This window comes from Strongylocentrotus purpuratus, unplaced genomic scaffold, assembly GCF_000002235.5.
Source record: "Strongylocentrotus purpuratus isolate Spur 01 unplaced genomic scaffold, Spur_5.0 spur5_scaffold_6, whole genome shotgun sequence".
NCBI classification, from domain to species: domain Eukaryota; kingdom Metazoa; phylum Echinodermata; class Echinoidea; order Camarodonta; family Strongylocentrotidae; genus Strongylocentrotus; species Strongylocentrotus purpuratus.
In genome coordinates, this window is record NW_022145612.1 from 26,863,298 (window position 1) to 26,888,731 (window position 25,434).

Genomic DNA, 25,434 nt, shown 5'->3' on the forward strand with positions numbered 1-25,434 from the left:
TAAAAGAATATTACGAACAAACAAATAACTTGGGAAGTCTTCAAACGGACTGAGCTTCAAAGTAAATTTATAGTCATCGTAATGGGGCGTAGGCCTAGGCCTAGCTTATTCCGAGCCAAGGATATAGTATTCTGCTTTTATATTGGTGGTCCAATGAAATCATCTCCGATAGCTGTCACAGCAGAGGCGGAGCCCCTTTTCCATCGTAAGAAGCGCCCCTTTTACTTTGTAAGAAGTGCCCTTTTTTCGTTGTAAGAAGTGCCCCTTTTACTTTGTAAGAAGTGCCCCTTTTTCGTTGTAAGAAGTGCCCTTTTTTACATAGGAAAGTGCCCCTATTCCTTTGTAAAAGTGCCCCTTTCACCTCTAATAAGAGCTCCTTTTATGTTGACACATGCCCCCTTTCCTTCAACAAGTTCCTATTGAGTTCTTGGCAATAAGTGTCCCCATTCACCTTTGATAATTGCTATTCGAATCTGAGAGGTGCCCCTTTTACTTTGAAAAGTGCCCCTTTTCCTTTGTAAGAAGCTACCCTTTCCCTTTTATTAAATACCCCTTTTAACTTGGATAAGCACACCTTTTATTTTCACATTTGCCCCTTTTCCTGTCTAATGAGTGCCCCTTTTCCTTATGAAATGCCCCCATTTAAAAAGAGCCCCTTTTCACCTATATGAAAAGTATCCTTTTTTCATTCTCATAAGTGCCCCTTTTCATCTGGTAAATGACCCTTTCCATGTACGAGAAGTCACTCCTTTTCAATTCAGATAAGTGCCCACTTCCCTTCCGATAATTGCCCCTATTCAAATGTAAGAGATACTCGTTTTACTTTGACGAGTGCCCCTTCCCCTCCTCATAAGTGCTCTTTTAAAAATCTCTGATGAGTGCACCTTTTCACCTCTGATGTTTCCCTACATGCCCCTTTTTCTTTCTAATAAGAGACCTATCCCCTTTTCCCTTTTCCTTATTGTCCCCCTTTAAACCTCGGACAAATGCCGGCCCTGTATATACGTAAATTTGAATTCAAAACAACTTTGTTATGGTATTCGGTAATAATGGTAAAAACTGACTGATTTGCCTAAATTAAAAAGCAACAACAACAACGACCCTATATTAAAATCTGATGGGTGCTCCTTTTCCGTTGCCAAATGCCCAATTCCTATTCTCATAAATGCCCCACGTTTACCTCTGATAATTACCATTTGTACTTTAATTGACACGTGCTCCTTATCTTTTCTAACTGTATCTTAATTTATCCCTTTCGATTAGTGTCCCCCTTTTCTCTCATCATTAAGGTGCCCATTAATTAAAGCGACTAAGACCAATTTCCCCCAAAGCTTGCTCGCTACACTCGCTCGTATGGCAAGCCGTTTTCAACATTTATTCCTTTTTCTTGATCAAGAATTATCATTGCTTTATACAACAGAAAATAATTTCTTGATATAAAGATCATTTGTTGATCTCAAGAAATAGGAATAAATGTTAAAACGGCTGGCCATACGCTCGCATGTATAGATAATAATATTTTGTTACCTATCAAATATTTGTTTAGTCTTTCGTTATGAGAATGTGTTTATAACCGCAACAGGATTTTTTCTTCTATGTTTGCACTGCGACCTCACAATCGCAAATGAACCATCACACCCAACTGCAAAGTATGATGCTTCAGTGGCGGATCCAGGGGGGGGGGGTTGGGGGGGGTTGCAACCCCCCCCTTGGGCGGCCCAAAAAAAAAAAAAAAAAAAAAAAAAAAGGAAAAAAAAAGAAAAAAAGAAAGAAAAAAAGAAAGAAAAAAGACAAACGCTGGAGAGAAACCCTTTCAAGTGCAAATATTGTGAGAAGATATTCAACTCATCTGGTAACTTAACCAAACACATGATAACTCTGGATATAACTATGTATTAAACTGTTACTTGATTTAAAAAGACGTTATCATGCACTGCTTTTTATGGTCTCCATTGTGTTAATAGATGCCAGGAAAACATCACTTACGGGGTTCAAATAAACACCCCCCAAAAAATCGGCTCGCCGCTTCGCGGCTCGTGGACGATGCTCCGCATCGTCATTATTTTGGTCAAACCCCCCCCCTTAGCAAAAAGCTAGATCCGCCCCTGTGCTTAAGCAATATCTTGTATGATGTATTAAGAAAAACAAATAGTGAAAAAATCCCGGATGTAATGTTATCACAAATATAGGGGTACATTTCGCCTTGATATTTCCCTTTGTATAGCTGCCCTTTTCCCCTCCAGCCTAAGTGCCCTTTTTTGTTGGTGCCCTCCGCACTTTGCGAGTTGCTCCGTCGCCAGGCATGTCCGTCGCCCCTGTGCGAATCTCCCCCACCCCCCTCACATCTAATCCAAAGCTCGCCCCTCCCTATTCCTGCACCTCAGAATCAAAAATGCATGCTGAATATGAATTAGCTGCGCCAAATATATTTCAATCGATGCATTTACCGAGCAGTATATTTATTCCCATTATTTATACATATTTTCTATTCTAGAAATTGGTAATTCCTAGTCATTTTATTTTTGTCCTTGTGAAGAGAAATGGGGGAGGTGCCATAACTTACCCCTCCCTATTCCTGCACCTCAGAATCAAAAATGCATGCTGAATATGAATTAGCTGCGCCAAATATATTTCAATCGATGCATTTACCGAGCAGTATATTTATTCCCATTATTTATACATATTGTGGCGGCCGCCCCCGCCTCCGTCTCCAACCTCGACCTCTACGTCGGGATTATTCTCTTTCCAGCTGGGGAAACTGATTCTTTATATCTGTCAGGATATTCGTCAGCCGACATTATTTATAATGTCCGAGCGGTTAGAGTAATTAGATCTTATCTTTTATTTGAGGAAAGACGGGGGAAGCTACAATACTTATTTACGTTCGTTTCGTCGAAATATACGACTATGAAGGAGTACCAGTCAAGAAGAAAGACAAAGTGTTTATAGACTCATAATTTCAGTTTCAAGACAAAAGAAAATGGTCAATTTTTATTAATGCATGTACTTCAAATATTTACATCTTTATATCACCACTGTCACAAATACCTTGTGCTCATAGTTATACTTAATAAATTTATACGATTGTCGTTATTATATTCGAATACATGTAAAAAGTGAAGGGCAATGATTCATTGGGATTTATGGGACTTGGGAGTTTTCCGTCTTAGTTTAATTCCATAGCATCATAGGGGGAGAGGTGGACTTAGAATATTCCTGCATCTTAATTATAGTGGTTCATTAATTCCAGCATCTTAATTCCAGCGTAGACTTCCTTGTGTACCTTTATATTCCAGGGAGGGAGAGAGATCTTATGTGTGGTACCGGTTCCGACGAGCGCCCAATTCCAATACAAGTCCTTAGGTGGGGGGGATTTCCAGGGAGAGACTAATAGTTCTGATTCCGACGAGCGTCCAATTCCAACTCCTCGCGTTTTAGAAATGTTACGGGTTATAAAGGCATAATGCGGACGTGGGGGAAATCGGTGCGCTAAGCGATCTTGGAAAGTACGCGCGCAGCGAAAATGGACTTAACATGAAGACTGTGCTAGTTCAGAGCAAAATATCTAAGTAAATCTCTTATTTTACCATTAATTAAATACAACACTCTGAATGACCTAGTTGCAGTAAATATTAACAAGTTACATTGTCTAAACAACTTTCCATCCAAATTCATGTGATAGATTGATAAACAATTACAGTATAACATCTTAAAGCATCTCAATAATGGATCCAAATGTCAATCGCTCGTATGCAAATTATTAACGTAAACATTGTGCGTCGGTGTATGATGACGCGCTTGAAAACAACAATCATTTAAGTTAGGCCTCTTTGTTACGTCACGACCGCGGAGCGGATCGTTACACAGCCTTCCTCCTTACAAAATGCGTCCTCGCATTTAAGACATTAGGTTTTCCTGGGCGATAACTTGTTACGATGCAACCTTGTCTAATTTCGATTGCAAGTATATACAAAAACAACAATAACTTCACTCAATATTACCAATAAGGTAGGTGACATTTGGAAGAAAACACTTGTCTTATTTTGCCCACTTTTCTTCTCCTTCTCTGTTACATCACAATCTCTCTATCAACACCAGCATCAATCAAATATACATCTACAACATAACACATCTGCTTTTCTTCCAAAACTTGTCAATTCTCTGTTCCTATGCAACATGGAACGTGCACTTATATATTCTTAAATTTTCATCGCCCTAGATTACCTATCACAAATAAATTCTAATTCTTAAACCTACTCAGTGGTGTTACAATGTCAATAATGTACATGTATATACAATACAAGCAATGGAATCTGTATAAGAAAGAGATATAGATGAGAAAACAGAGTTGAATAGAAGAAAGAAAGAAGTGAGATAGAAAGTTATAGAGAAGGAAAGAGGAGAAGGAAACAGATCCAAAGTAAAACAAATATTATTCTAAACTTTATTTCCACAAAACCATTTCTAATAAAAGAAATTTGCGGGTCTTCTATTCCTCAGTGGATAGCGTCGAGTATCTTCTTGTCTTCTATTTACAGTCACGTCAGGCGTTGAATCTTGATCAACCTCTTCAGAGTTGGACTCCATCTCTCTGGCATCATTTCCAGCGTCTTCCCGTCTAGTATGAGCTGTCTTCCATTCCTTAGGCTCGTCTCCTTCACATGGCTTCAAACGGTCAAAGTGTACAACCTTCATCTTGGTTCCAGGGCTCTTTTGGATTCTGTATGTCACATCAGACAGCTTCGTCTTAATCTTGAATGGGCCATTCCATCTGTAACTTAGTTTGGGACTGATGCCTTTGTGTCTCTGATTATTTCGTAACCAAACGAAATTTCCTTCTTCGTAACTACTTCCAGTAATCTTCTTGTCGTAGTTTCTCTTCTGTCTTCGGAGATTCTTCTGACTGTGCTCAGTAATCCTTGTATAGACTTTATCCATCCTGTCTCGTAGTTCCTCGACGTAGTCTGTTCCAACTTCCATATCTGGTTGGATCATGTACTGATCTGAAAGCATTTTCAGTTCTCTTCCGAACATCATCATGTTTGGCGTTTCTCCTATTGTCTCATGAACTGAACTTCTGTATGCCGTTGTAGCTATATGTACATACTTGTCCCAATCTCGCTGATTCTTTCCAGGCTCTATTAGCGTAACAAGCATATCGAGCAATGTTCTGTTGAAGCGTTCAATCATACCGTCTGATTTAGGGTTATATGCCGTCGTCCTTGTCTTCTTTATTCCCAGGATCTGGCAAACTTCTTTAAACAACTGTGACTCAAAGTTCCTTCCTTGGTCTGTGTGAATCTCAGTTGGAACCCCGTATCTACATATAAACTCTTCAACTAGTTTGGGTGCCACAGTACTTGCTTTCTCATTAGGTATGGGATAAGCTTCTACGAACTTAGTGTAGTAATCAGCTACTACCATTATGTACTTATTTCCGTCATTCGTTTCTGGCAAAGGTCCTAGTATATCAAGAGCGATCCGTTCCATCGGACTTCCACTTCTTCTCTGCTGTAGAGGTGCTCGCCTCTTCTTACCAGCTGACTTCCGTCGAGCACAAGATTCACATTTACGGATGAAAGACCTCACATCTGCCTTCATTCCTACCCAGTAGTATCTCATCTGACTACTCTTCAGTGTCTTAGTTGCTCCCAAATGACCAGCTAAAACACTACCATGAAGTTCTTTCAAAACTTCATCTATTTTCCTTCCAGGTAATACTAGTCGCCACTTCACTTCTTTGCCATCTATTGATTCCCATCTACGGTAGAGTATTCCATCTCTGATTTCAAGTTGTTCCCAATGCTCTAACAAGACTTTAACTTTCTTAGACATTGCGGAAACTTCTTCCTTTGGTGGTGTGGTCTTCCTTTCCATAGCCTCTAGCACAGGCTTTATATTTGGGTCGTCTAGTTGATCTTTCCTCATCTCAGACAGTCTCTTCTCATTTGTCATCATTATTACACGTGCTTTGGCTGTTTCTTCCTTGAACTCGCACTCCAGTCCTCTTCCACACTGGCCACATGGTCTTCTCGACAATGCATCTGCATTCCCATGACTTCTACCAGCCCTGTGAATGATCTCTATATCATAAGCTGCGATGACCTCAAGCCATCTTGCCAGCTGTCCTTCAGGGTTTTTGAAATTTGTTAGCCACCTTAAAGCTCCGTGATCTGTTCTCACCGTTACATGTCGACCGTAGAGATATTGTCTGAAATGCTTCAAGTAAACGACAACTGCAAGTAGTTCCCTTCTTGTAACGCAGTAGTTCCGTTCTGCCTTACTTAGCACTTTACTTCCGTAAGCAATTACTCTTTCCTTTCCATCTTGTACTTGTGACAACACTCCTCCAATCCCATCCTTACTGGCGTCTGTGTCAAGAATGAATGCACCTTCCGTATTTGGGTATCCCAGAATAGGTGCAGTAATCAATCTTCTTTTCAACTCTTCAAACGCATCCTGACAGACAGAGCTCCATTCGAACTGTCCGGCACGGCGCTTTTCCGTGAGTTGATGAAGAGGTTTGGCTATACTAGCAAAACCTTCAACAAAACGTCTGTAGTAGGATGCAAGACCAAGAAAACTTCTAATTTCCGTCACATTCTTCGGCGTCGGCCATGTTTTTACAGACTCAACCTTCTCTGGCTGTGTTGAGACTCCCTTGCTTGATACTTCGTGTCCGAGATAGGACACCTTCTTCCTGAACAGAAAGCATTTCTTTGGTTTTAACTTTAAGTTGGCTTGTCGTAGTCTACAGAATACTTGACGTAACCGTGAAAGTTCCTCTGGTATCGATTTACCAAAGATAATCAAATCATCTAAGTAGACAAGTAATGTCTCCCAATGCAATCCGGTTAGTACTTTATCCATTAATCTCTCAAAAGTGGCTGGGGCGTTACAAAGTCCAAAAGGCATCACGTTCCATGAGTAGAGTCCACCATCAGCTACGAAAGCTGATTTTTCCTTAGCATCTTTGCTTAAGCCTACTTGCCAGTATCCGCTTGCCAAGTCCAGGGTTGAAAACCACTGCGCTCCTGACAAAGCATCCAATGTTTCGTCTATACGAGGTAGGGGGTAGGCGTCCTTGATCGTGGCAGCATTCAGTTGCCGATAATCCACGCAAAATCTCTGAGTTCCGTCCTTTTTCTTTACGAGTACAATGTTTGAAGCCCATGGACTATCAGTTGGTTCAATAAGACCTTTCTGTAGTAGCCCTTCCACTTGCTCCTTGATTTCGTCTCTCTGCCCAAAAGGGTGCTTGCGTGGTCGTTGTCTAATTGGTCGCTGAGTTCCAGTATCTATCTTGTGTTGTACCAAATTAGTCCTTCCAATATCATCATCTCCTCTTGAGAATACATCCTGACATTCCGTCAATAACTTTGCCACGTCTTGGCGATACTGATCTGGTATTCCTTCTGTACTTCTCTTTAGCAAATCCCTCAAATGTTCCGGAACTTTTCCATCACCAACAGTGGTGTACTTGGGGACTTCTTGTACTTCACTTGTATCTATTACGGTCATCATAGCGATTGGTGTGTTCTTCTTTACTACTTTGTTGGAAGTAGATGGGTTGAATACTCTAACAGGCACTAACTCCTCCCCTGTCTTGATTAGAGTTCTAGCTGTAATGAGTCCTTTCTTCACTAATTGTTGTTGAACATTTCCAGCCTCTATTAAACCTAGGGTGTTAGATTTAATTCGATCTCCTTCCTTCATTGATCCAAGTATTACAGCTTCATGTCCTGCGGGGATTGTAGTAGTTTCTGACGCAGTTATGCGGCAGGATAGTCTTTCTCCACTTTCATTCTTGCACTCTACTTTGCCCCATTTTGTGGTGAGTTGGAAATTAGTCAGATCAATGCTAGCCCCCATTCTTGTTAGATTGTCCAAACCGAGGATTCCATCACTACTCACATCTGCTACCAAAACTGTAATTACTCCTTTATTTGGTCCTATCTTCATCTCATGAGTTATTGCTCCATAAATGGCTAATGGTGAACCATCTGCTAACTGTGCACTTATGCTACGATGTTGCAGAGGGGGTCTATCTTTTTCATCTAATTGTTCATATGATCGTCTAGAAATGTAAGAATCTGAAGCACCAGTATCAACTAGAAATTTGTATTCCTTGTCCTGAATATGCACTGGAACATAAAGACCATCAACATTTTGATTTATACTGGGTATGAAACTTGTCTTTGTTTTGCTAGTTTGGGTCTCAATTAATTTTGGACGATTGGCCGCGCCACGACCCTTTGGGGCGACCACTTGTCGTTTGACTGACGCTGATATCTTTGTCTTGACCAGTTAGATTCACCACTTGGATAGTTCCTTCCTCTTCGATCCATTTGTTTCTCACGGCATTCCCTTGCGAAATGGCCAGGTTTCTCACAATAGAAACATTTTTGGGTTTTCACATCAAATCTTCCTTCATGCGCTGTTTGGCTTGGTCTTTGATTAGTTCCTGATTTCTTCACATATCCCTGACATCTTTCCTTGTTAGGTTGACTTTCCATAGCTTGGCCTAGGACTTTGTTGACTTCATCTTTGATCATCTTCTCTAGATCCACTTCAGAGCCGATTCCTCTATTGTAAGTAGGCTTAACCTTCCATCCATTCCTCTCAGTCTCCGTCTGTAGAAATGTCTCAGTGGTTATTGCTGCTTGAATTACCTCATCTAAGCTTGTTGCCTTAGCATGAAATATTCCCATACGAATCTCACTACTACGAATAGCATCAGTAAAATGAATCCTAGCTAGTCTATCGACCCCTTGACTTTCAAAGTTTGGATATGCCTTATCAGTTAGTTCCCTAATATGACGTCCTAGTTCCTGAAGTGATTCTCCTTGTCGTCGCTTACGATTCCTTAGTTCCAACAGATAGCTTTCCGCCTGTTTGGCAGAAGAGAACCTGAATGACAGTTTACTCTTTATTTCTTCAAAGTTCCACTTGGTGCCTCTTTGTTCTTCTAGTAATCTCAGAGCTTGACCTCTCAAGCTAGCAGCTAGATACTTGGCAGATTCCTCATCTTTCCAGTTGTTGATTTCGCAACAAGATTCAAAATGCGAGGCGTAGTCTTTCCAGTCGGTACTTCCATCATACTTGTCCGGCATGATCAGTGGTCGATGAGTAGTTTCCCGAATTCTATCTTCTTTGGCATAGCGAATGTCATCATTCCTCTTTTGTGTTTTCATCTGGTTAGTTTCTTCCTTAAGTTTCCTCGTCTTTGATTCATCGACATGAGATATTCCTTCCTCGTCTCCATGTTGGACTTCCATTCCTATCAGTCGTCTATTTGGTTTGGAGTTGAATTCCACTTCATCATCTGAAGAATCAGATAGTTCTTCCGTGGTGGAGTCTGGGCCAACACTCCTCTTCCTTGGTTTCTTTGTCAACTTCATCATTTGCCCCATTAACTTCGTTAGTTGACTTAATATCCGACTTTGTAATTTCTCTGACCTACTCTTCTTTTTCTTTGAACTTTTTGTACTAGACATTGTCTCATCTGAGGAGCAACTTAGCTCATCTATTTCTTTCTTAGACTCTGGTACCTCCGCCATATTAATAATCCCACTTCTGACACCAAATTTGTGGCGGCCGCCCCCGCCTCCGTCTCCAACCTCGACCTCTACGTCGGGATTATTCTCTTTCCAGCTGGGGAAACTGATTCTTTATATCTGTCAGGATATTCGTCAGCCGACATTATTTATAATGTCCGAGCGGTTAGAGTAATTAGATCTTATCTTTTATTTGAGGAAAGACGGGGGAAGCTACAATACTTATTTACGTTCGTTTCGTCGAAATATACGACTATGAAGGAGTACCAGTCAAGAAGAAAGACAAAGTGTTTATAGACTCATAATTTCAGTTTCAAGACAAAAGAAAATGGTCAATTTTTATTAATGCATGTACTTCAAATATTTACATCTTTATATCACCACTGTCACAAATACCTTGTGCTCATAGTTATACTTAATAAATTTATACGATTGTCGTTATTATATTCGAATACATGTAAAAAGTGAAGGGCAATGATTCATTGGGATTTATGGGACTTGGGAGTTTTCCGTCTTAGTTTAATTCCATAGCATCATAGGGGGAGAGGTGGACTTAGAATATTCCTGCATCTTAATTATAGTGGTTCATTAATTCCAGCATCTTAATTCCAGCGTAGACTTCCTTGTGTACCTTTATATTCCAGGGAGGGAGAGAGATCTTATGTGTGGTACCGGTTCCGACGAGCGCCCAATTCCAATACAAGTCCTTAGGTGGGGGGGATTTCCAGGGAGAGACTAATAGTTCTGATTCCGACGAGCGTCCAATTCCAACTCCTCGCGTTTTAGAAATGTTACGGGTTATAAAGGCATAATGCGGACGTGGGGGAAATCGGTGCGCTAAGCGATCTTGGAAAGTACGCGCGCAGCGAAAATGGACTTAACATGAAGACTGTGCTAGTTCAGAGCAAAATATCTAAGTAAATCTCTTATTTTACCATTAATTAAATACAACACTCTGAATGACCTAGTTGCAGTAAATATTAACAAGTTACATTGTCTAAACAACTTTCCATCCAAATTCATGTGATAGATTGATAAACAATTACAGTATACATCTTAAAGCATCTCAATAATGGATCCAAATGTCAATCGCTCGTATGCAAATTATTAACGTAAACATTGTGCGTCGGTGTATGATGACGCGCTTGAAAACAACAATCATTTAAGTTAGGCCTCTTTGTTACGTCACGACCGCGGAGCGGATCGTTACAATATTTTCTATTCTAGAAATTGGTAATTCCTAGTCATTTTATTTTTGTCCTTGTGAAGAGGAACGGGGAGGTGCCATAACTTACCCCTCCCCCCCCCCCCCCCCCCCCCCCCCCCCCCCCACCATTCTGGCGAGGCGCTCATAATGGGCGTGGCTATGGTATTGGTATTATATCGCATATACGGCTTAGCAACACACAGCTGCACCAGTTACCATCGTCTTGACGTGCGTACTTGTACCGTAAACCCTCGGTCAAGTCTCGGGGCCCCGCTGCGGAAGCAACACGAACGGCTTATATACCTCCTGCTAGCCGACCAATGGCCGTATAGCGTACCGTACCGTATCACTCATACTGGTACTCGTACTGGTGGTAGCTCACTCGTACTCGTAGCCTGATTTATGCAACGACGGTGTCAATAAGCCAGTTCACGGTTGGAGTCTGAGCATGAGCAGATAAAGGTCATTGCAGAACATATTTTGAAATACACGGAGACGAAATACTGGATACTGCTCATGAAAGTTATGTAATCATTATTCATTCATGCACTTTCAGTGCACTCCTTGATACACAGGTGGAAGTATTCTTTGAAAAGGGGAAACAAAGGCTATTTATATAGCACCTCCATCGCTGTAGGAGTGATTATTTCAAAATGTACAAAGTGGGACCTCTTCATATTTTGAAGATCTGTGGATATTCGGGGTCATTGCAGTAATGTGCTAACCGTGAACTGGTCTATAGCTGATGTGATTCAGAATATCAGCTACGTCATTGCAATTAATACTTATATTGACTAAGCTAAGCACTTGTTATTAATAATATGGATGCGTTGAACTAAACTTAGTGCAGTGGCAGTGCGACTGCACTGTGTCTGTGACTCCCCGCGATCCCAAACCGGGCCGGGCCCTTTCACTGTCTTCAGTTTCAAAAGACAAAAGACAAAAGCCAAAGGTAAGTCAACGTCAGGTGTGATTATAATTTATAACCATAGGGCTGGGTCTACATTACATGAATTGACTATGACTATTTATATAGTCGACCTGTTCTGTGTCTTCAATTTCTCAAGATTTGAATCTCCTATTTTTGCTACTTTCAATTTGTTAATGTTTAATCATGCCGCGGTACGTCTAAACTAGTAAAGAGTAACACTATTAATTTATACACATAATACAAAGCTAGCAGTGAGGGTATATATGGCATTGCCATTATTAAGAATTACCCACACAAGGTACCTTTGGAACAGTCTAACACGTACGCCCTAAGCGATGGTTGAGGGTGTTTGGACTGTTAAAAAGGTACCAAGTGTGGGTGATTTTACTATAGCCCGAACGTTCACGAACAAAATTATGTCTATTTATTTTTTTCATATTAGATTTGTGTTATAAGATTATGTTTTATTTGTTACTTTTATAACATGATTTTACTAATGACCGGTCATTATCAAAATTACGTGTTAGGCAAAACAAATGCCTTGTCACGTGTACGCTCTCAACCAATCATTTGATTAGGATCCAAGTTGTATGGCGTCATCATCTTACAAAACCAGATAACAGCAAGCTAGGTTAACTCTAAAAAGTATTAGTAGTAATACTGTAGTAGTACTATTAGCAGAGAATAGTAACTTTGCGGTTACCAGTACCACGATTGTGTGTATGTGTGTAGACCTCTTGAGGTCTAATTTTTCTTTTTTTACAGGTGTGTATCAATCAGATGTGAATTACGTCTGGGACCAACCCTTGGGCTTTAACGTCGCCATTCAAAAGACATGACTCCATTTTGAAACTGGGCTGGATCCGACAGAGAGCTGGCCGTAACACGGACAGTACCGCTAGGCCAACATACTCTTGATCATCTCACTTATTGTGACTCTACTGCTGTAGAATTATCATAGATCTAGATGTTAAACAGTTTGATTGAGCTTGTATTTGTATTCTTCCTTAAATTCTTCTTCTTCTTTCACAGTTCAGAATGGGAAGCAGCATCTTGCCCTTACACCAGACAGCTTGTACTGTGGTTGTTAGAACATTGCTTGATCGCAGCGATCCACATTCCGAAGAGAATCGGAGGACAGGAAAGCATCTCGTAAAGCAGCTAGAGAGCAATGTCTTTACTTCTGTCAGCGGTGATGTGCTGAAGATGTTTGTGAAGAGGTATCCGTCTCGTGTCTCATCGGATCTTGTGCTCCTCCTAGCTCCACCTCATCTTAGAGTTTTGGATCTCACAAGATGCCATAAAATCGGAACGCCTGAAAATGACCTGCAGGTTCTCCGAAAAGCACTCTCAAAGTGAGTTCATGCAGGCCAGAGTCTGAGAGATACCGCCTACTAATTGATATATTTGGTAAATTATTATATCTAATTGGACCTGATAGATATCACGCACGTGTCGCGCACTTGTTGCGTTGTCCCATATACATCTTTCTGTGCAGTGCTTGCAACTTTACCAAGACTGGGCCAAATTTCTTATCATTTAGATGATTCTAGAACCTTGCAGTACACACCAATACCTTGCCGTATATGCTAGATGATCAACCTTTTCTGATCGATTCCACAACGTTTCTTTCACAATGCAATCGCATGACCATGACTGGTCTTTATCTTTAAGGATTAATCCCTTTTATCTAAATGGATTATTTCGCCATTCTTGACCAGTAGTGCGTTTCAAACTCAATAATGTGGGCATCGATCCCATATTGAATGTTGTGTCCGAATAAGATGCGGAATGCATAATCTGAGGGCTTTTCTGTGAAAAAGAGCACACAATAGGGGCAGTGCAATTTAAATTTCAAGGGATGGATTAGAGTTTTTATCGCCTGACTGACTTTCTTTAGATATGCCCACACAACAAATGTTTCCACTGTTTGAATGGGACAGCTGAGGTGCGCATGTTGTGGTAATCCCTTTACTTTTTTCAGTATTGAAATAAGTAAATTATCAGTGCCTATGAAATTCAAACAAAAGAACTGATGACATTACTGTTTTCTTTCCATACAGATGCATGCATCTGAAAACCCTGATTCTGGATAATATAAGGAGAAGTGATGGATACTGCATTGAAACATTGATGGAAGCCATTGTTGATACAGCTCCTCAACTTATGTCAATATCTTTGGAACATATGTCAATAATGGAAGATGAGCATGTTCATGTAAGCGTTTGTACATTGTTTATTTGTGTGGATAATTATGTAGTATTGTTTTGATTAAGTTTCTATTGTCTCATGACTTTTTCACTAATAACTGTTGTTGTTTGTGTCAGAGTGAACCTAAGGAAAACTATTTGAAGTTCCCAAAGGAGAATGGATTATATGAAGGATGAACATGACCCTCAGTTTACAGTTATATTGTTTTACATCGACTGTGAGTCTTTAAAAAAATAAATGTAAACATAGATATTGCCACTAAGAAGTGTAGTTTTGTGTTGTTAAATCTTACCAATGAGACAAATTTGAAGTTCCCATAGAAGAATGGTGTTTCTGCAGGAGAAAGCATGGTCCTGACTTGAAAGAGTTTTCCATTTACTTCCAAAGCTTTTGTAAAATAACAATTATTGGTTTGGTCCTAGATCACTTCAGTGCACCAAGAAAAACAATTTTTTAACCAAACCAATGACAGTGACCAACACTTCTATTCTATACAGTAGGCTTGCGGTTGCACCATGTGAGAGAGAGAGGGGGAGGATTGGGAAGTCCTGAAATCTACATCACCGTGCAAGCTCATACTTATAGGCAATTTGTATTCTACATGAAAGAAGCATGATTTTTAATTGTTCTATTTTCTCCTGTTAGATGTTGTTGAGGGGACTACCTCATCTGACCTCCCTGAAGCTGTCCAAGTGTGCTGGACTGACGGATGATGTCTTCTACCTCGGTCAGAATCAACTTTCAGAGCTCGCGCCATTCAGAGATTTCATTCTTCCCGGGAGTCATCTTGCATCCGTTGACCTCTCTGGGTGTCAGAAGCTGACCAATACCTGTATAAGACATCTGCTGGAGCTCTGTGGACCTAACCTGAGGAATCTCAATGTTTCTTACACAGGAGTAAGTGTTCCTTAATTGACAGGATTCAGAAACAAGAACAATCTTGTTCACTTCATCTAGTTCCATTAACATTAGCTTAATGTCAATTCAAATGTCTTTCAAAACCAAATGCAGAATGGATCTTCCGGTGCAGTTTTCTCACTAAGTGTGTATGGCAGCCTCTTTTTAATGCCTCCCCCCACTGAAGGTGGTGCCGGAGGTATTATGTTTTCGGGTTGTCTGTGAGTCCGTACGTCCATCCTGCTTTCTCGTTAATGCGATATCTCAAGAACCACGTTAGATATGAACTTCAAACTTGATGATAGTATGTATCACCATATGAAGACAAGCTGATAAGATTTTGGAGTAACTAGGTCAAAGGTCACAGGAGTCAACTTTTTAAATTCCATGTATTCGCCTCATCGCAATATCTCAAGAACTAATAGAGATATGAAACTCAAAATTAGTGATAATATGTATCACTATAGGAAGACGATATGAATAGATTTTGGAGTAACTAGGTCAAAGGTCACAGAGGTCAATTTATGAAATTCTAGATATTAGACTTGGTATTGCAAAATTTCTAGAACCACTAGAGGTATGAGGCTCAAACTTGGTGATAAAATGTATTACCATAGGAAGACAATCTGAGTAGATTTTGGAGTAACTAGGTCAAAGGTCACAGGAGTCAACTTTTTAAATTCCATGTATTCGCCTCATCGCAATATCTCAAGAACTAATAGAGATATGAAACTCAAAATTAGTGATAATATGTATCACTATAGGAAGACGATATGAATAGATTTTGGAGTAACTAGGTCAAAGGTCACAGAGGTAAATTTCTGAAATTCAAGATATAGCCTTGTTTTCCCGATATCTCAAAAACCACTAAATATATGAGGCTCAAATTGGTGATAATATGTATCAATATGGGAAGTTGATCTGATTAGATTTTGGGTTCAGAGGTCAATTTCTAAAATAACAGGTTATAGTCAATCAAGTATGATTAAACATAACCTTTTCTGTTTTTCAATCTTAAGTGACATCATCACAGTGAAAGGATAATGTGTTTTTTGTTCCTTCTTCAGATGGACTGCACTGTCCTGTGGTACCTGTCCGGTTATAGTTTGTCCTCAACAGTTCAATTGGCACTAAAGTCAATTAACCAAGTAGAGCCATACACTGTATTGGCCGTCAAACAGCTTCTGCAGACCTTGAACGCATCACAGAAGAGACTAGATGAGATTAAAAGAGGTACCTTGGTTGATGGCCCTCAAGGTGCATCATCTGATGTTGGAACTCTTGTACAGGATAACCCCAGAGAAGTCGGTGGGAACAGAGAGTCATCTGTGACTTCTGAAACAGCTTCAAAAAAGCAGATTGATGGAATGGTTGAATCAAGTACTGTATCAGAAAGTGAAACAGATGAATGCCAGGATGCAGCTGCAGGAAGTAGTTGTCCACCAAGCTTAGCATCAAGTGATACTGATACTGCCGCAGCAAGAGACGAGGTGGAAGACCTTGATTCAGTTGTAACATCACAGCTTGATGCCCTAGATATCAGCTCTGGAGCAAACCTTGTGGTGTCTAGGGACACTGAGGTTGGTCAATCAGGACTGACTTCCGAGTTAGGAATTGACCCAAATATCCAGTTTTCAATGTGCTCTGCAACATATAATGGCCCAAATATGGATACAAGACAAGACAGGAACATATGTGGCATTGAAGATGTCATTCTTGAAATGGATTCTGGAGAACAAACACAAGAAAGGGATGATATGGTAAATACCAATGCCAATGTTAAACTTGGTGAAGCATCAATGGCTCAAGACCAAGCAAACAGTGGTGCATGTGACTTGTTGAATTCAAGTAGATCTGATCAGCTTCATAATTTGGAAGATGAAAACGACAAGGTACATGTAACAGCTGATAGAAACATGAATGTCAAGTATCCGAGCAATGTCAACATGCAATGCCAGTTTTGTTGCCATAACAATAGAACTCACAGATTAGGTAAAACGGGATCAGCAAATGAGATTCTAGAACAAAAAGGTGACTCAGGTGAGACTGGGACTCTGCCAACACAGCCCGATATTCAAGTCGGTATCACAAGTGAAATGTCAGTCAGTGACACACCGGAAAGCAGATGTAGTGGTATAAACCAAAACCAGAGAACAGCTCTGAATTCAAGCTTCCCCAAACCTATGAACAAAGATTCAAGTTCTGCTTTAGGAAGTAATTGTAATCTATGTCATGATACTCCCTCTTCTTGTTTTGGTGTAGAGGATAACACAAACACATCAGCAAGTTCTTTCACTCCTACACAATCCCTTGTGGAATGTAGTGAACATATATCTTGTGGAAAGAGTGGACAAAATGTCTCGCTGGATGCTGTTCCCTTGCCATGTGAAGGTGCTTCTGAATGTTCAGGGTTTTCAGCTTCTTCTACAGCTTCACGTTGCGTGATGGAAACCACAGACTTATGTGGAGATGAAGGAAGCTTACAAATGAATAAGGCAAGTGTTTCAAGTAGTAGCCAAACATTACATGTTGAAGCTACTGCCGTGTGTTGTGCAATCGAAACAAAAGACAGCAATTTAAGTGGAGCTGGGAGTTCATCTCTGAGTGACGGGGTTACAAATACTGCTGGATCTCCTGTCAATATGCAATCCACCATGGAGGTCTCGGATGATGATGACACCCTGCAGGCTGGTACGTCTTCAGAACCTAGAGAAGGCCTTGACCCATCATTGCCAGCTGCTATGCAAACACTACCTCGCCTCTTTGAACCTTACATAGTCTCCCTGGACATTAGTTTCATTGACTGGGACCATGCTGTTGTTGCATCATGTTTGGAAGACTTCTTTTCAGTTAATCGTCATCTGCAGAAATTGGTCCTGTCACAGAAAGGTCTGACAAATGCCACGCTTGAAATCATCTCTAAAAACGTCAAGGAACTTAGACATTACAGTATGGTAAGCATTTTCATACGAGTGACTGTATAGTTTGCATACGCTTGTATGCATACATTTAATATGATATGCAAAAAAATGGAATCAATACCATGCATTTCGCGTACGAACTTTCTTACAATGCAAAAAGCCACCATGCTGGCATTGAAAACAACATACAGAATATTCTAATCTGTCTGATTATCAAGATATTTTTGATTGAAAATCGAAACACAATTTTGTGTTTTCCTAACGGTTTTCATAACACTACAGTCTATTGGGGAAAACGAGTACCGGTATGGTAAAACCGGTCATTCAAAGATTTTTACTTTTTGAGGCATTGATATTGAACAAAGTTTATTGTTTTTGATGATTGTGTGAATTCCATAGGTACACAAATGCAATACAATACCAAAAGACCTGGATCATTTTAGCTGTCCTGAATGATTTTTTTTCTTCATTTCTATTAATTTGCATCTGTTATATTTGTCATGCACAGGGCTAAGCCCTGGCACTGTATGCATGATTATATTTATGCTTCATACTCATAGTTTGACTGTCCTGAAATCAGCAATGAAGGTCTTGCATCATTCCTGAAAGGATGTCCCAAGCTCCAACACCTAGATATCCAAGGTGAGCCACATATTTGATTCTGTGAATTGCATATAAACTACAAAGTTTTTTCTAGACTTTCTGATTTGTATCTTGCTAGTGAGGAAGATACATGGAAAAATGAAAGTCAAGTAGGAGAAACATTTGACAATAGAAACTTTTAGATTCGCACGAAGACAATAGGTCTACGCTACGATCAACGTCCTTGTAATGCACTGCCTTCAATGGACGTCACACGTATCAGTCCACGCAAATCTAAAAGTCCCTATTGTGTGTATATGAAGAACATGTAAGGATTTAATTTTATACTGTCATAATTACAGACTGACATTGCAAACATGACAGGACTGTTTTCCACAGGAGGTTTATTGTTATTGAACAAAGAGTATACCGGTAACAGGCTTGACCAACAGTTTTAGCCAGTATTGTAGGACTACCGGTAATATGTGTTTGCATTACTACAGAGGGTTTGGGCTGGTAATTCTTCAAATCATGAGATTTTGGTCCAATTATGAATGAGTGCATTTGAGTTGAGATTGCAAAAAGGCATGACTTAACAGGGACAGGCCATGTCATTTAAAACCAATAAATAAGTTTTTTTTTAATACATACAAGATGCTGTGGTCAGAAGCTAGATGTCTCTTGTTATTCATAGATAATCACAGGTACAGAAACCTGTAAGGTCAATATCAGGTTGAGAGACAATAACTATAAAAAGACAAGAACAGGTCGCCCTTTCTACTGCCATTATCTCCCTCCCTCCTGTGGAATCGTTTTCATTGGTTACTACTATAGTTTTCACACACTTCTTTAAATTCAGGCCTGAGCCATGTTGGTGATCAAGGAATATACCCCCTCTTTGAAGATGGCGCTAACAGCAGACTGAGCGCCATCAAGCTGGCAGAGAACAGTATCATGGACCTCACCCTGTCAGCGACCTGTATCACTGATATCACCCTGTACAGAATTGCTACAACCGTCGGTCCAAAGGTATGTTCAATGAGTAAAAAAGGAACAATTTGGAAAACCTCTTTAAAGTTGTTTTTGACAATTGTCATTGTTGTCAGTAACATGATTGAGACCCTTTTTTAAACAGGTTTTTCCTCTCCCTGTTATTTCACTTACTAGAAGAGAATACTCTACTATGATATTTGAATTCAGTCGTATTAATTCTGTAGGGCATTACAGATTACTCTTGTGAATAGTCCATTTAGTAATCCTGCATTTTTGGACAACTCTCTATTCTTCTCCCCTCATTTTCAGCTTCAAGAGCTGGTGCTACTATGGTGTGAAGACGTTACAGATGCTGGTCTTGAGAAGATAGCCCTTAACTGCCCATCTCTGAAGACCTTACTCCTAAGGCAGCGCTTCATGCGATCAGAAACGCTTCAGGCATTCGCTGATAATTGTCCAAACCTGGAGGACGTTGGCCTGTCTTCAGTTAGTTGTATAGCAGGGGATCTCATGGAATCTGTAGCACCTAGACTCAAGAGGCTTAAAATCCTGGATGTCAGCTGGAATGCAGGTAGAGCTCACCTCCTAAAATCCTTTGACTTCTTTATAATGTTATTTTCTACCAGCCATGCATCTAGGGTGCGTAAAAATGAAACCTAGCGTTTTTTATCATGTTTGAAACCATTCAGTGTTATATTTATACAGAAAAATGCATAGCATCAATCAGTTGTAAAAACTACGGTACTAGGTAGAGTGTTGGGTCACAAATAGATTGTATGTTTAAAATACCTCTTGATTTTTTTAAGCATATAGTTGTGAGATTCAATTTTTTGTTTCACCCAGATTTAACGAACCAATCTGTGTCAGCCATCTTGTCATCTTGTCCTGTCTTGTCAGAGCTATTACTGTGTGGTGTCAAGCAGATCACTGACAAACCTTTCCTATCCATCATTGCAAGTAAGCTTTTGTTCCTTTCTTTCTGTATAAAAGCTAGCACACACCGGCAGCAATGAAGACTAATATCATGTTATTTTCTAGTGCCAATTACAGTCTTAGTTGTTGCATTGGGCAATATCTAGTGGAGATGGTGCTTCAAAAATAATTGTAGTATACTTTTTGAAAATAATTTGTCCAGTAAGTCATAAAATTAACATTCGTGTGGTTCTCTGTTGCATCTATGTACTTTGAGTACCATTATGGGTCACAGATATTTTTGTCTACTAAGTTTTTGATCTGAACAGTTACAGACAGGAATACAATTTTTATTTTACCAAGATCAATTCTAGTTTCAGTTCATATCACTTGTTCAAATTCCCTTGAAATGTACCAGCCATAGAAAATAACACAGGAGAATATCAACCTTGGTTGCTACTACGCTGTTTGCTGAGCGACTATTGTATTGAAGATGTGTGAAGTTGGATATCATTCATGTTTGTTCTCTTTAGATTACTCAAAGTGGAAGAGGTGCCAGATACTGATTCAGCTTAAAGTGAGGGAACAGAAGTTAAGGAGAGATACAGGGATGGCTCAGCTTTCTAGTGATGAGGTAAGATGTAACCCACGATAGACAGCCTTATGGTGTATGATTGGTTTGTTTTACCCGACTGCTAAGAAAGCATGTGTGTGCTTGAAAGTAACCAACCAGGAGACCGATGGCTTTAAAGGGATTCAGTAACTTTGTCTCAGATTTTGAACTGCTAAGGGGATTCAGTAACTTTGTCTCAGATTTTGAACTAAATCCTGGATTTAGCTCATGCTGTAATGATAATTATAAACTTTTAAGTCGGTCAGGAACCCCATGACTTTTACAAGCCGATCACCTGTCTGATTATCAAGACATTTATGATTGAAAATCAAAACAAAATCTCAGATTTAACATTGTTAAGTCCTCTCTGAGGGACCTGGTAGTTAGGATTAATGCCTTACCAAAAGGCAGTGGTGCATCGACTTGGTTTCAAACCCTGGACCTCTTGTTATGAGACCACTGCTCTACCACTGAGCCATCGCGCACTTTGGTATTCACATGTTTGTAGCCTTTAATGGGGGAAAGGTAGTTAAATCCACTGTTGTTTGACAACATAAATTGCTCCTACCTCTGTCAGTATAAAAGCCAAATGTAATGTGCCATCGATTTAAAAATCATTTTTTTCTCTCCTGTCTCAGTTAGTAACAATAGCGCGCTTTCGCAAACACGACTGTAACGTGAGCGAAAAAAAATCTACGCATGCGTGAACCAGAATTTGCTCTGTCCTGTTGATTTTCACGATTCATGAATGATGGAGCAAATAAGTTTTTATTTAAGATATATTCATGATTATTATTTAAGATATATTCATGATTATTATTTAAGAAACTTTATCAGTTTTGTAGAATTAAACTATACATGTTATCCATTTATTTAACAATATGATCATTATTTACAGGAATTTGAAGATCTGTATGTTCCTCACCGTTCTACCAGTTATGCTCCATCTCTTTGTGATCTCAACTTGAGTTACTGTGACCACGTCAAAGACAACCGTCTGCAGGAAATAGTGGCCGTTTGCAGAGGTACTCTCAACATAGTAGATTATTATGGTGAGGACATTGCTCCAAAGCTTCTGCATTCATTATAGTTTGGACATTGAGGTGATGGAACAAAATATGGATTTCTCCTTATATGGCGAGAGATTTGAAAAGTGTGTTATTCTGTAACAACGCCTTGCTGTTCGTCTAATCAAAGACAGTCACAGATACATTCCCAATCACCTGTTTCAAACAGTTCAGACCAGGGTTTTATTTATTTATTTATTTCTGATATTTAAACAGGGTGACTCATTATCACCAATAATGGTGGTCTTCCACGAGTCCCTGTTGAACTTAATGAGGTACGTTATAGTTTGACAAATATATATATGATAATAATATTAATAATAAAATCTTGAACATAAATTCATAACAGCAATAAACAATAAGTAAGAACATGTTGAAACATATATACAAAGTATTGGGAATCCTAGTAATTTTGCGATTGATTGAAGGATTCAAAAGACTGGGCCTATGGTATGGTTACAGTTGTATGTCACAAGCTTCTTGTAAATGAGACAAGTATGGTTTGAGTGGAAACACAATTCTCTGTACCACTCTGTTTTTGTCACATAATTAAACTGTGGAATCCCAGAAAATAAATGACAATTTATTTTACAAGATCAGTGTACTGATTTAGAAGTTTAGCAGTTAGATTAGTTCAAACAGAGTTTAGGGTTAGTGCTTAAAACTTGAAGTCTGTTAGTAACTTCATTTTGCAGATTTATTTTTATATATATTGATGAAAGGCAAGTTACTGACAATTTTAGTGTGCTAACAAATATGTCTTTCAAAGTGAATTGATGATCAAATAAAGGCTCATAGGTAAGTTGTAGATGATCCAACGAACATCTGAATTACCAGTATTCCTTTGCTACTGAAAGTTATGATGGAGATGGTATGTCTTGGATTGTCTTACTGGGTAGATGTCTATACGTCTTTCTATATTTCATGTTATTTCAGTACCCCAAGAAGTATTTAAGGTGTTAACTTAAAACTTATTACAGAATGCAACATCATTTGCAGCAGGGAAAAGTATGGTAGTCAAATCTTAATTTTTTTGCAATACAATGCTCAGTAGAGATCCTGTTCTCGCTCTGTATTCTAAGAGCCACTTCAAAAATGATTTTGGCACTTTGTATCACTATGCATCATCTCAGGGAATTATTCCTTTTAAAATGCAGATTTCAGTCATGTCAAAGGGAGTATTACGTGATACTATATTTACTGAACGCGTTTTTGGTAGCTCTTGACGCTCCCAGATACGGGTCATGCTGAATACTGAATATATATGTAATACGGCAAGGCATTGTATTTTGTCCTGTACATTTCAGAGAGTTTAGTATTACCATATATCCATGTTCCTGATGATTGTAATGCATTGATAGTCCTACTATAGCTTAGGCATGATCTGACATGATCTTGGCATGATCACGATGTGATCTGACTATGATCAGATTTTGGAAAATTTGCAAAAGCATATTTGATGTGAACATTCAAACTTGTAAAAGATCAAGGATCTGATAATTGCATGACTTACAAAATTAAAACTTTAAGGGATTTCAAGCTTTCTTGGGGGAAGAAAAGCTGAATCTGCCCAGAACGCAGTGACGTCACACCAATATTGCAATTGTCTACTACCTGATGCGGTTTTTATTCTGACTAGAAGGCCTAAATGCAATAAAATTCTGGCTTCTAGTATTCTTATCATTTTATTAGTCGAAAAAATTGTTTTTGCTACAGAAACGTGCAATACAAGCAATTACCAAATCAAACTATTTAGCACATACCCAACAATTATTTAAAAAGTTTAAAATATTGATTTTTTTTTATATAAACAAATTACAACTAGCATCGTTTGTTTTCTTATTCTATACAATTATAATCCCAATAACTTAAAACTTGACTTTTTTGATATAAAGTATAAAACAAGGAATTCCAATAAAATGTATGTACCTTTTTATAATTTCTATCGAAGGGTGGTAATATAGGGGATCAACCTTGACAGGCCAATGGCCTTTGTTGATCCCTCGCATCCACCACCCTTGATCCTTTTTTCACAGTACCATGTCAATGAATGTTTTTATATTTACATTGTTTAATTTATACTGATTTGTTTGTAAATCTTCTTATGTGTTTTTTAAATAGATGTGAAATATAATTAGAATTTCTTTAAAACTTGGATCGCAGGAATGGCCCAATAATAATCATAATATATTACTTACTAATTTTATAGTGGTGAGAGATATTTGTCCTGCTATTCCATGGTATATGTATTATTGTATCCCTGGTAGTATGCTGGAAGGGGAATTAGGATTCAGCAGCATTACGCCGCCGCCGCCGCCACGTCATATTCTTGTGTGCGCTCTATTAACTGCCACATTCCTTGACAGAATCGGTTATAGTAAAATTTACATGTAGATATTACTTAATACAAAACACAAGGGATCAATACAAAATTGGTGTATCCTATACGATTTTCTTCCTTTATTAAATTATTTGCATTTGAATGTATACCAGGTTGATAATGATAAGTACTTGCACATTATAAGATTCTAATAGAGTCAACCTTGCATAAGTCGACCTTCCATGAGTTCAATAATCGTTTAAGTCGAAGCAATAAGTTTGATACCTACAATAAAACCAGGTAATTTTTTACTGATTTAAACATGTATAATTGTAATTAATAGCTATAAGTTAATTATTGATGCAATTATCAATAGGCAGAAGATCGGTTTACCTCAATATGAACTAAGGTTATTCCATCGTAAAACATGTCTATCTTAGATTTGTGATTTTATGAAATTGACTAAGATGCATTTTTAATTTACAACATCGATATGAACATGCAAAAAACTAACTAGTACAACTACCGCAATATTCTATTGTCTTTCGAGACGGACAGATGCTGAGAGAGACTTGTGACTATAGTATGTATATCTATGCAATACATGAATGTAAACTGTTATACAAAGATACTAAATGCAAATTATAACAAAGGGGAGAAAGATCAAATTTTAAAAGTAATAAATTACTATTAATCACATTAAATTCTCAACTGTCTTTTGCTGTCTAAAAAAGTTTTTGAATGTGCAATATGGATGTGATTTGTGGATGTACAACTTGATTGTTTATATTTTGGTTGACAGATCAAGAAAGAGAGAGAGAGAAAATGTTGAAACACTACGCAAGGCCTGATAAAAACCTGATTTAAATCGGTTTCCCAATTTCTTTAATTTTTCTCCAGATTTTTTCTTTTTCTTTTCTTATTCCAGATTTCCCCCTTATTTTTTCTATTTTCCCCTATTTTCCCCAATTTTCTTAATCAAAAGGGGGGAACGTTGTTAGATGCCATCCCCCCCCCCCAATCCTCTTCTTTCTGTTTTTTTACTCAAGGGGGGCATGGTCGAGGGGAGAAAAAAAAAGAATTTGGACTTTGAAAAAAATTCCCTCCTTCGCATAACACGTAATACAATTCAACTCAATGGGAGATAGAACGTACAAGTAAAAACCCAAAATGGCAGATATTGCAGTCTTCATCTTAACCTTCTTTTGACCATGTTCCTGTTT

At 38.8% G+C, this 25,434-nt stretch overlaps 1 protein-coding gene across 1 annotated transcript; it reads left to right on the top strand.

Annotated features, from left to right (window-relative positions):
* Nucleotides 1–11,587: 11,587 nt before the first annotated feature.
* On the top strand, nucleotides 11,588–24,910 carry LOC755050. The gene is made up of 11 exons (XM_011665861.2): nucleotides 11,588–11,716; nucleotides 12,728–13,050; nucleotides 13,759–13,912; nucleotides 14,552–14,803; nucleotides 15,871–17,757; nucleotides 18,285–18,366; nucleotides 19,166–19,335; nucleotides 19,609–19,870; nucleotides 20,143–20,256; nucleotides 20,745–20,845; nucleotides 21,723–24,910. The coding sequence occupies exons 2-11, from the start codon at nucleotides 12,734–12,736 to the stop codon at nucleotides 21,912–21,914; spliced, it is 3,531 nt and encodes a 1,176-aa protein (XP_011664163.2). The 5' UTR covers nucleotides 11,588–11,716; nucleotides 12,728–12,733; the 3' UTR covers nucleotides 21,915–24,910.
* Nucleotides 24,911–25,434: the final 524 nt, after the last annotated feature.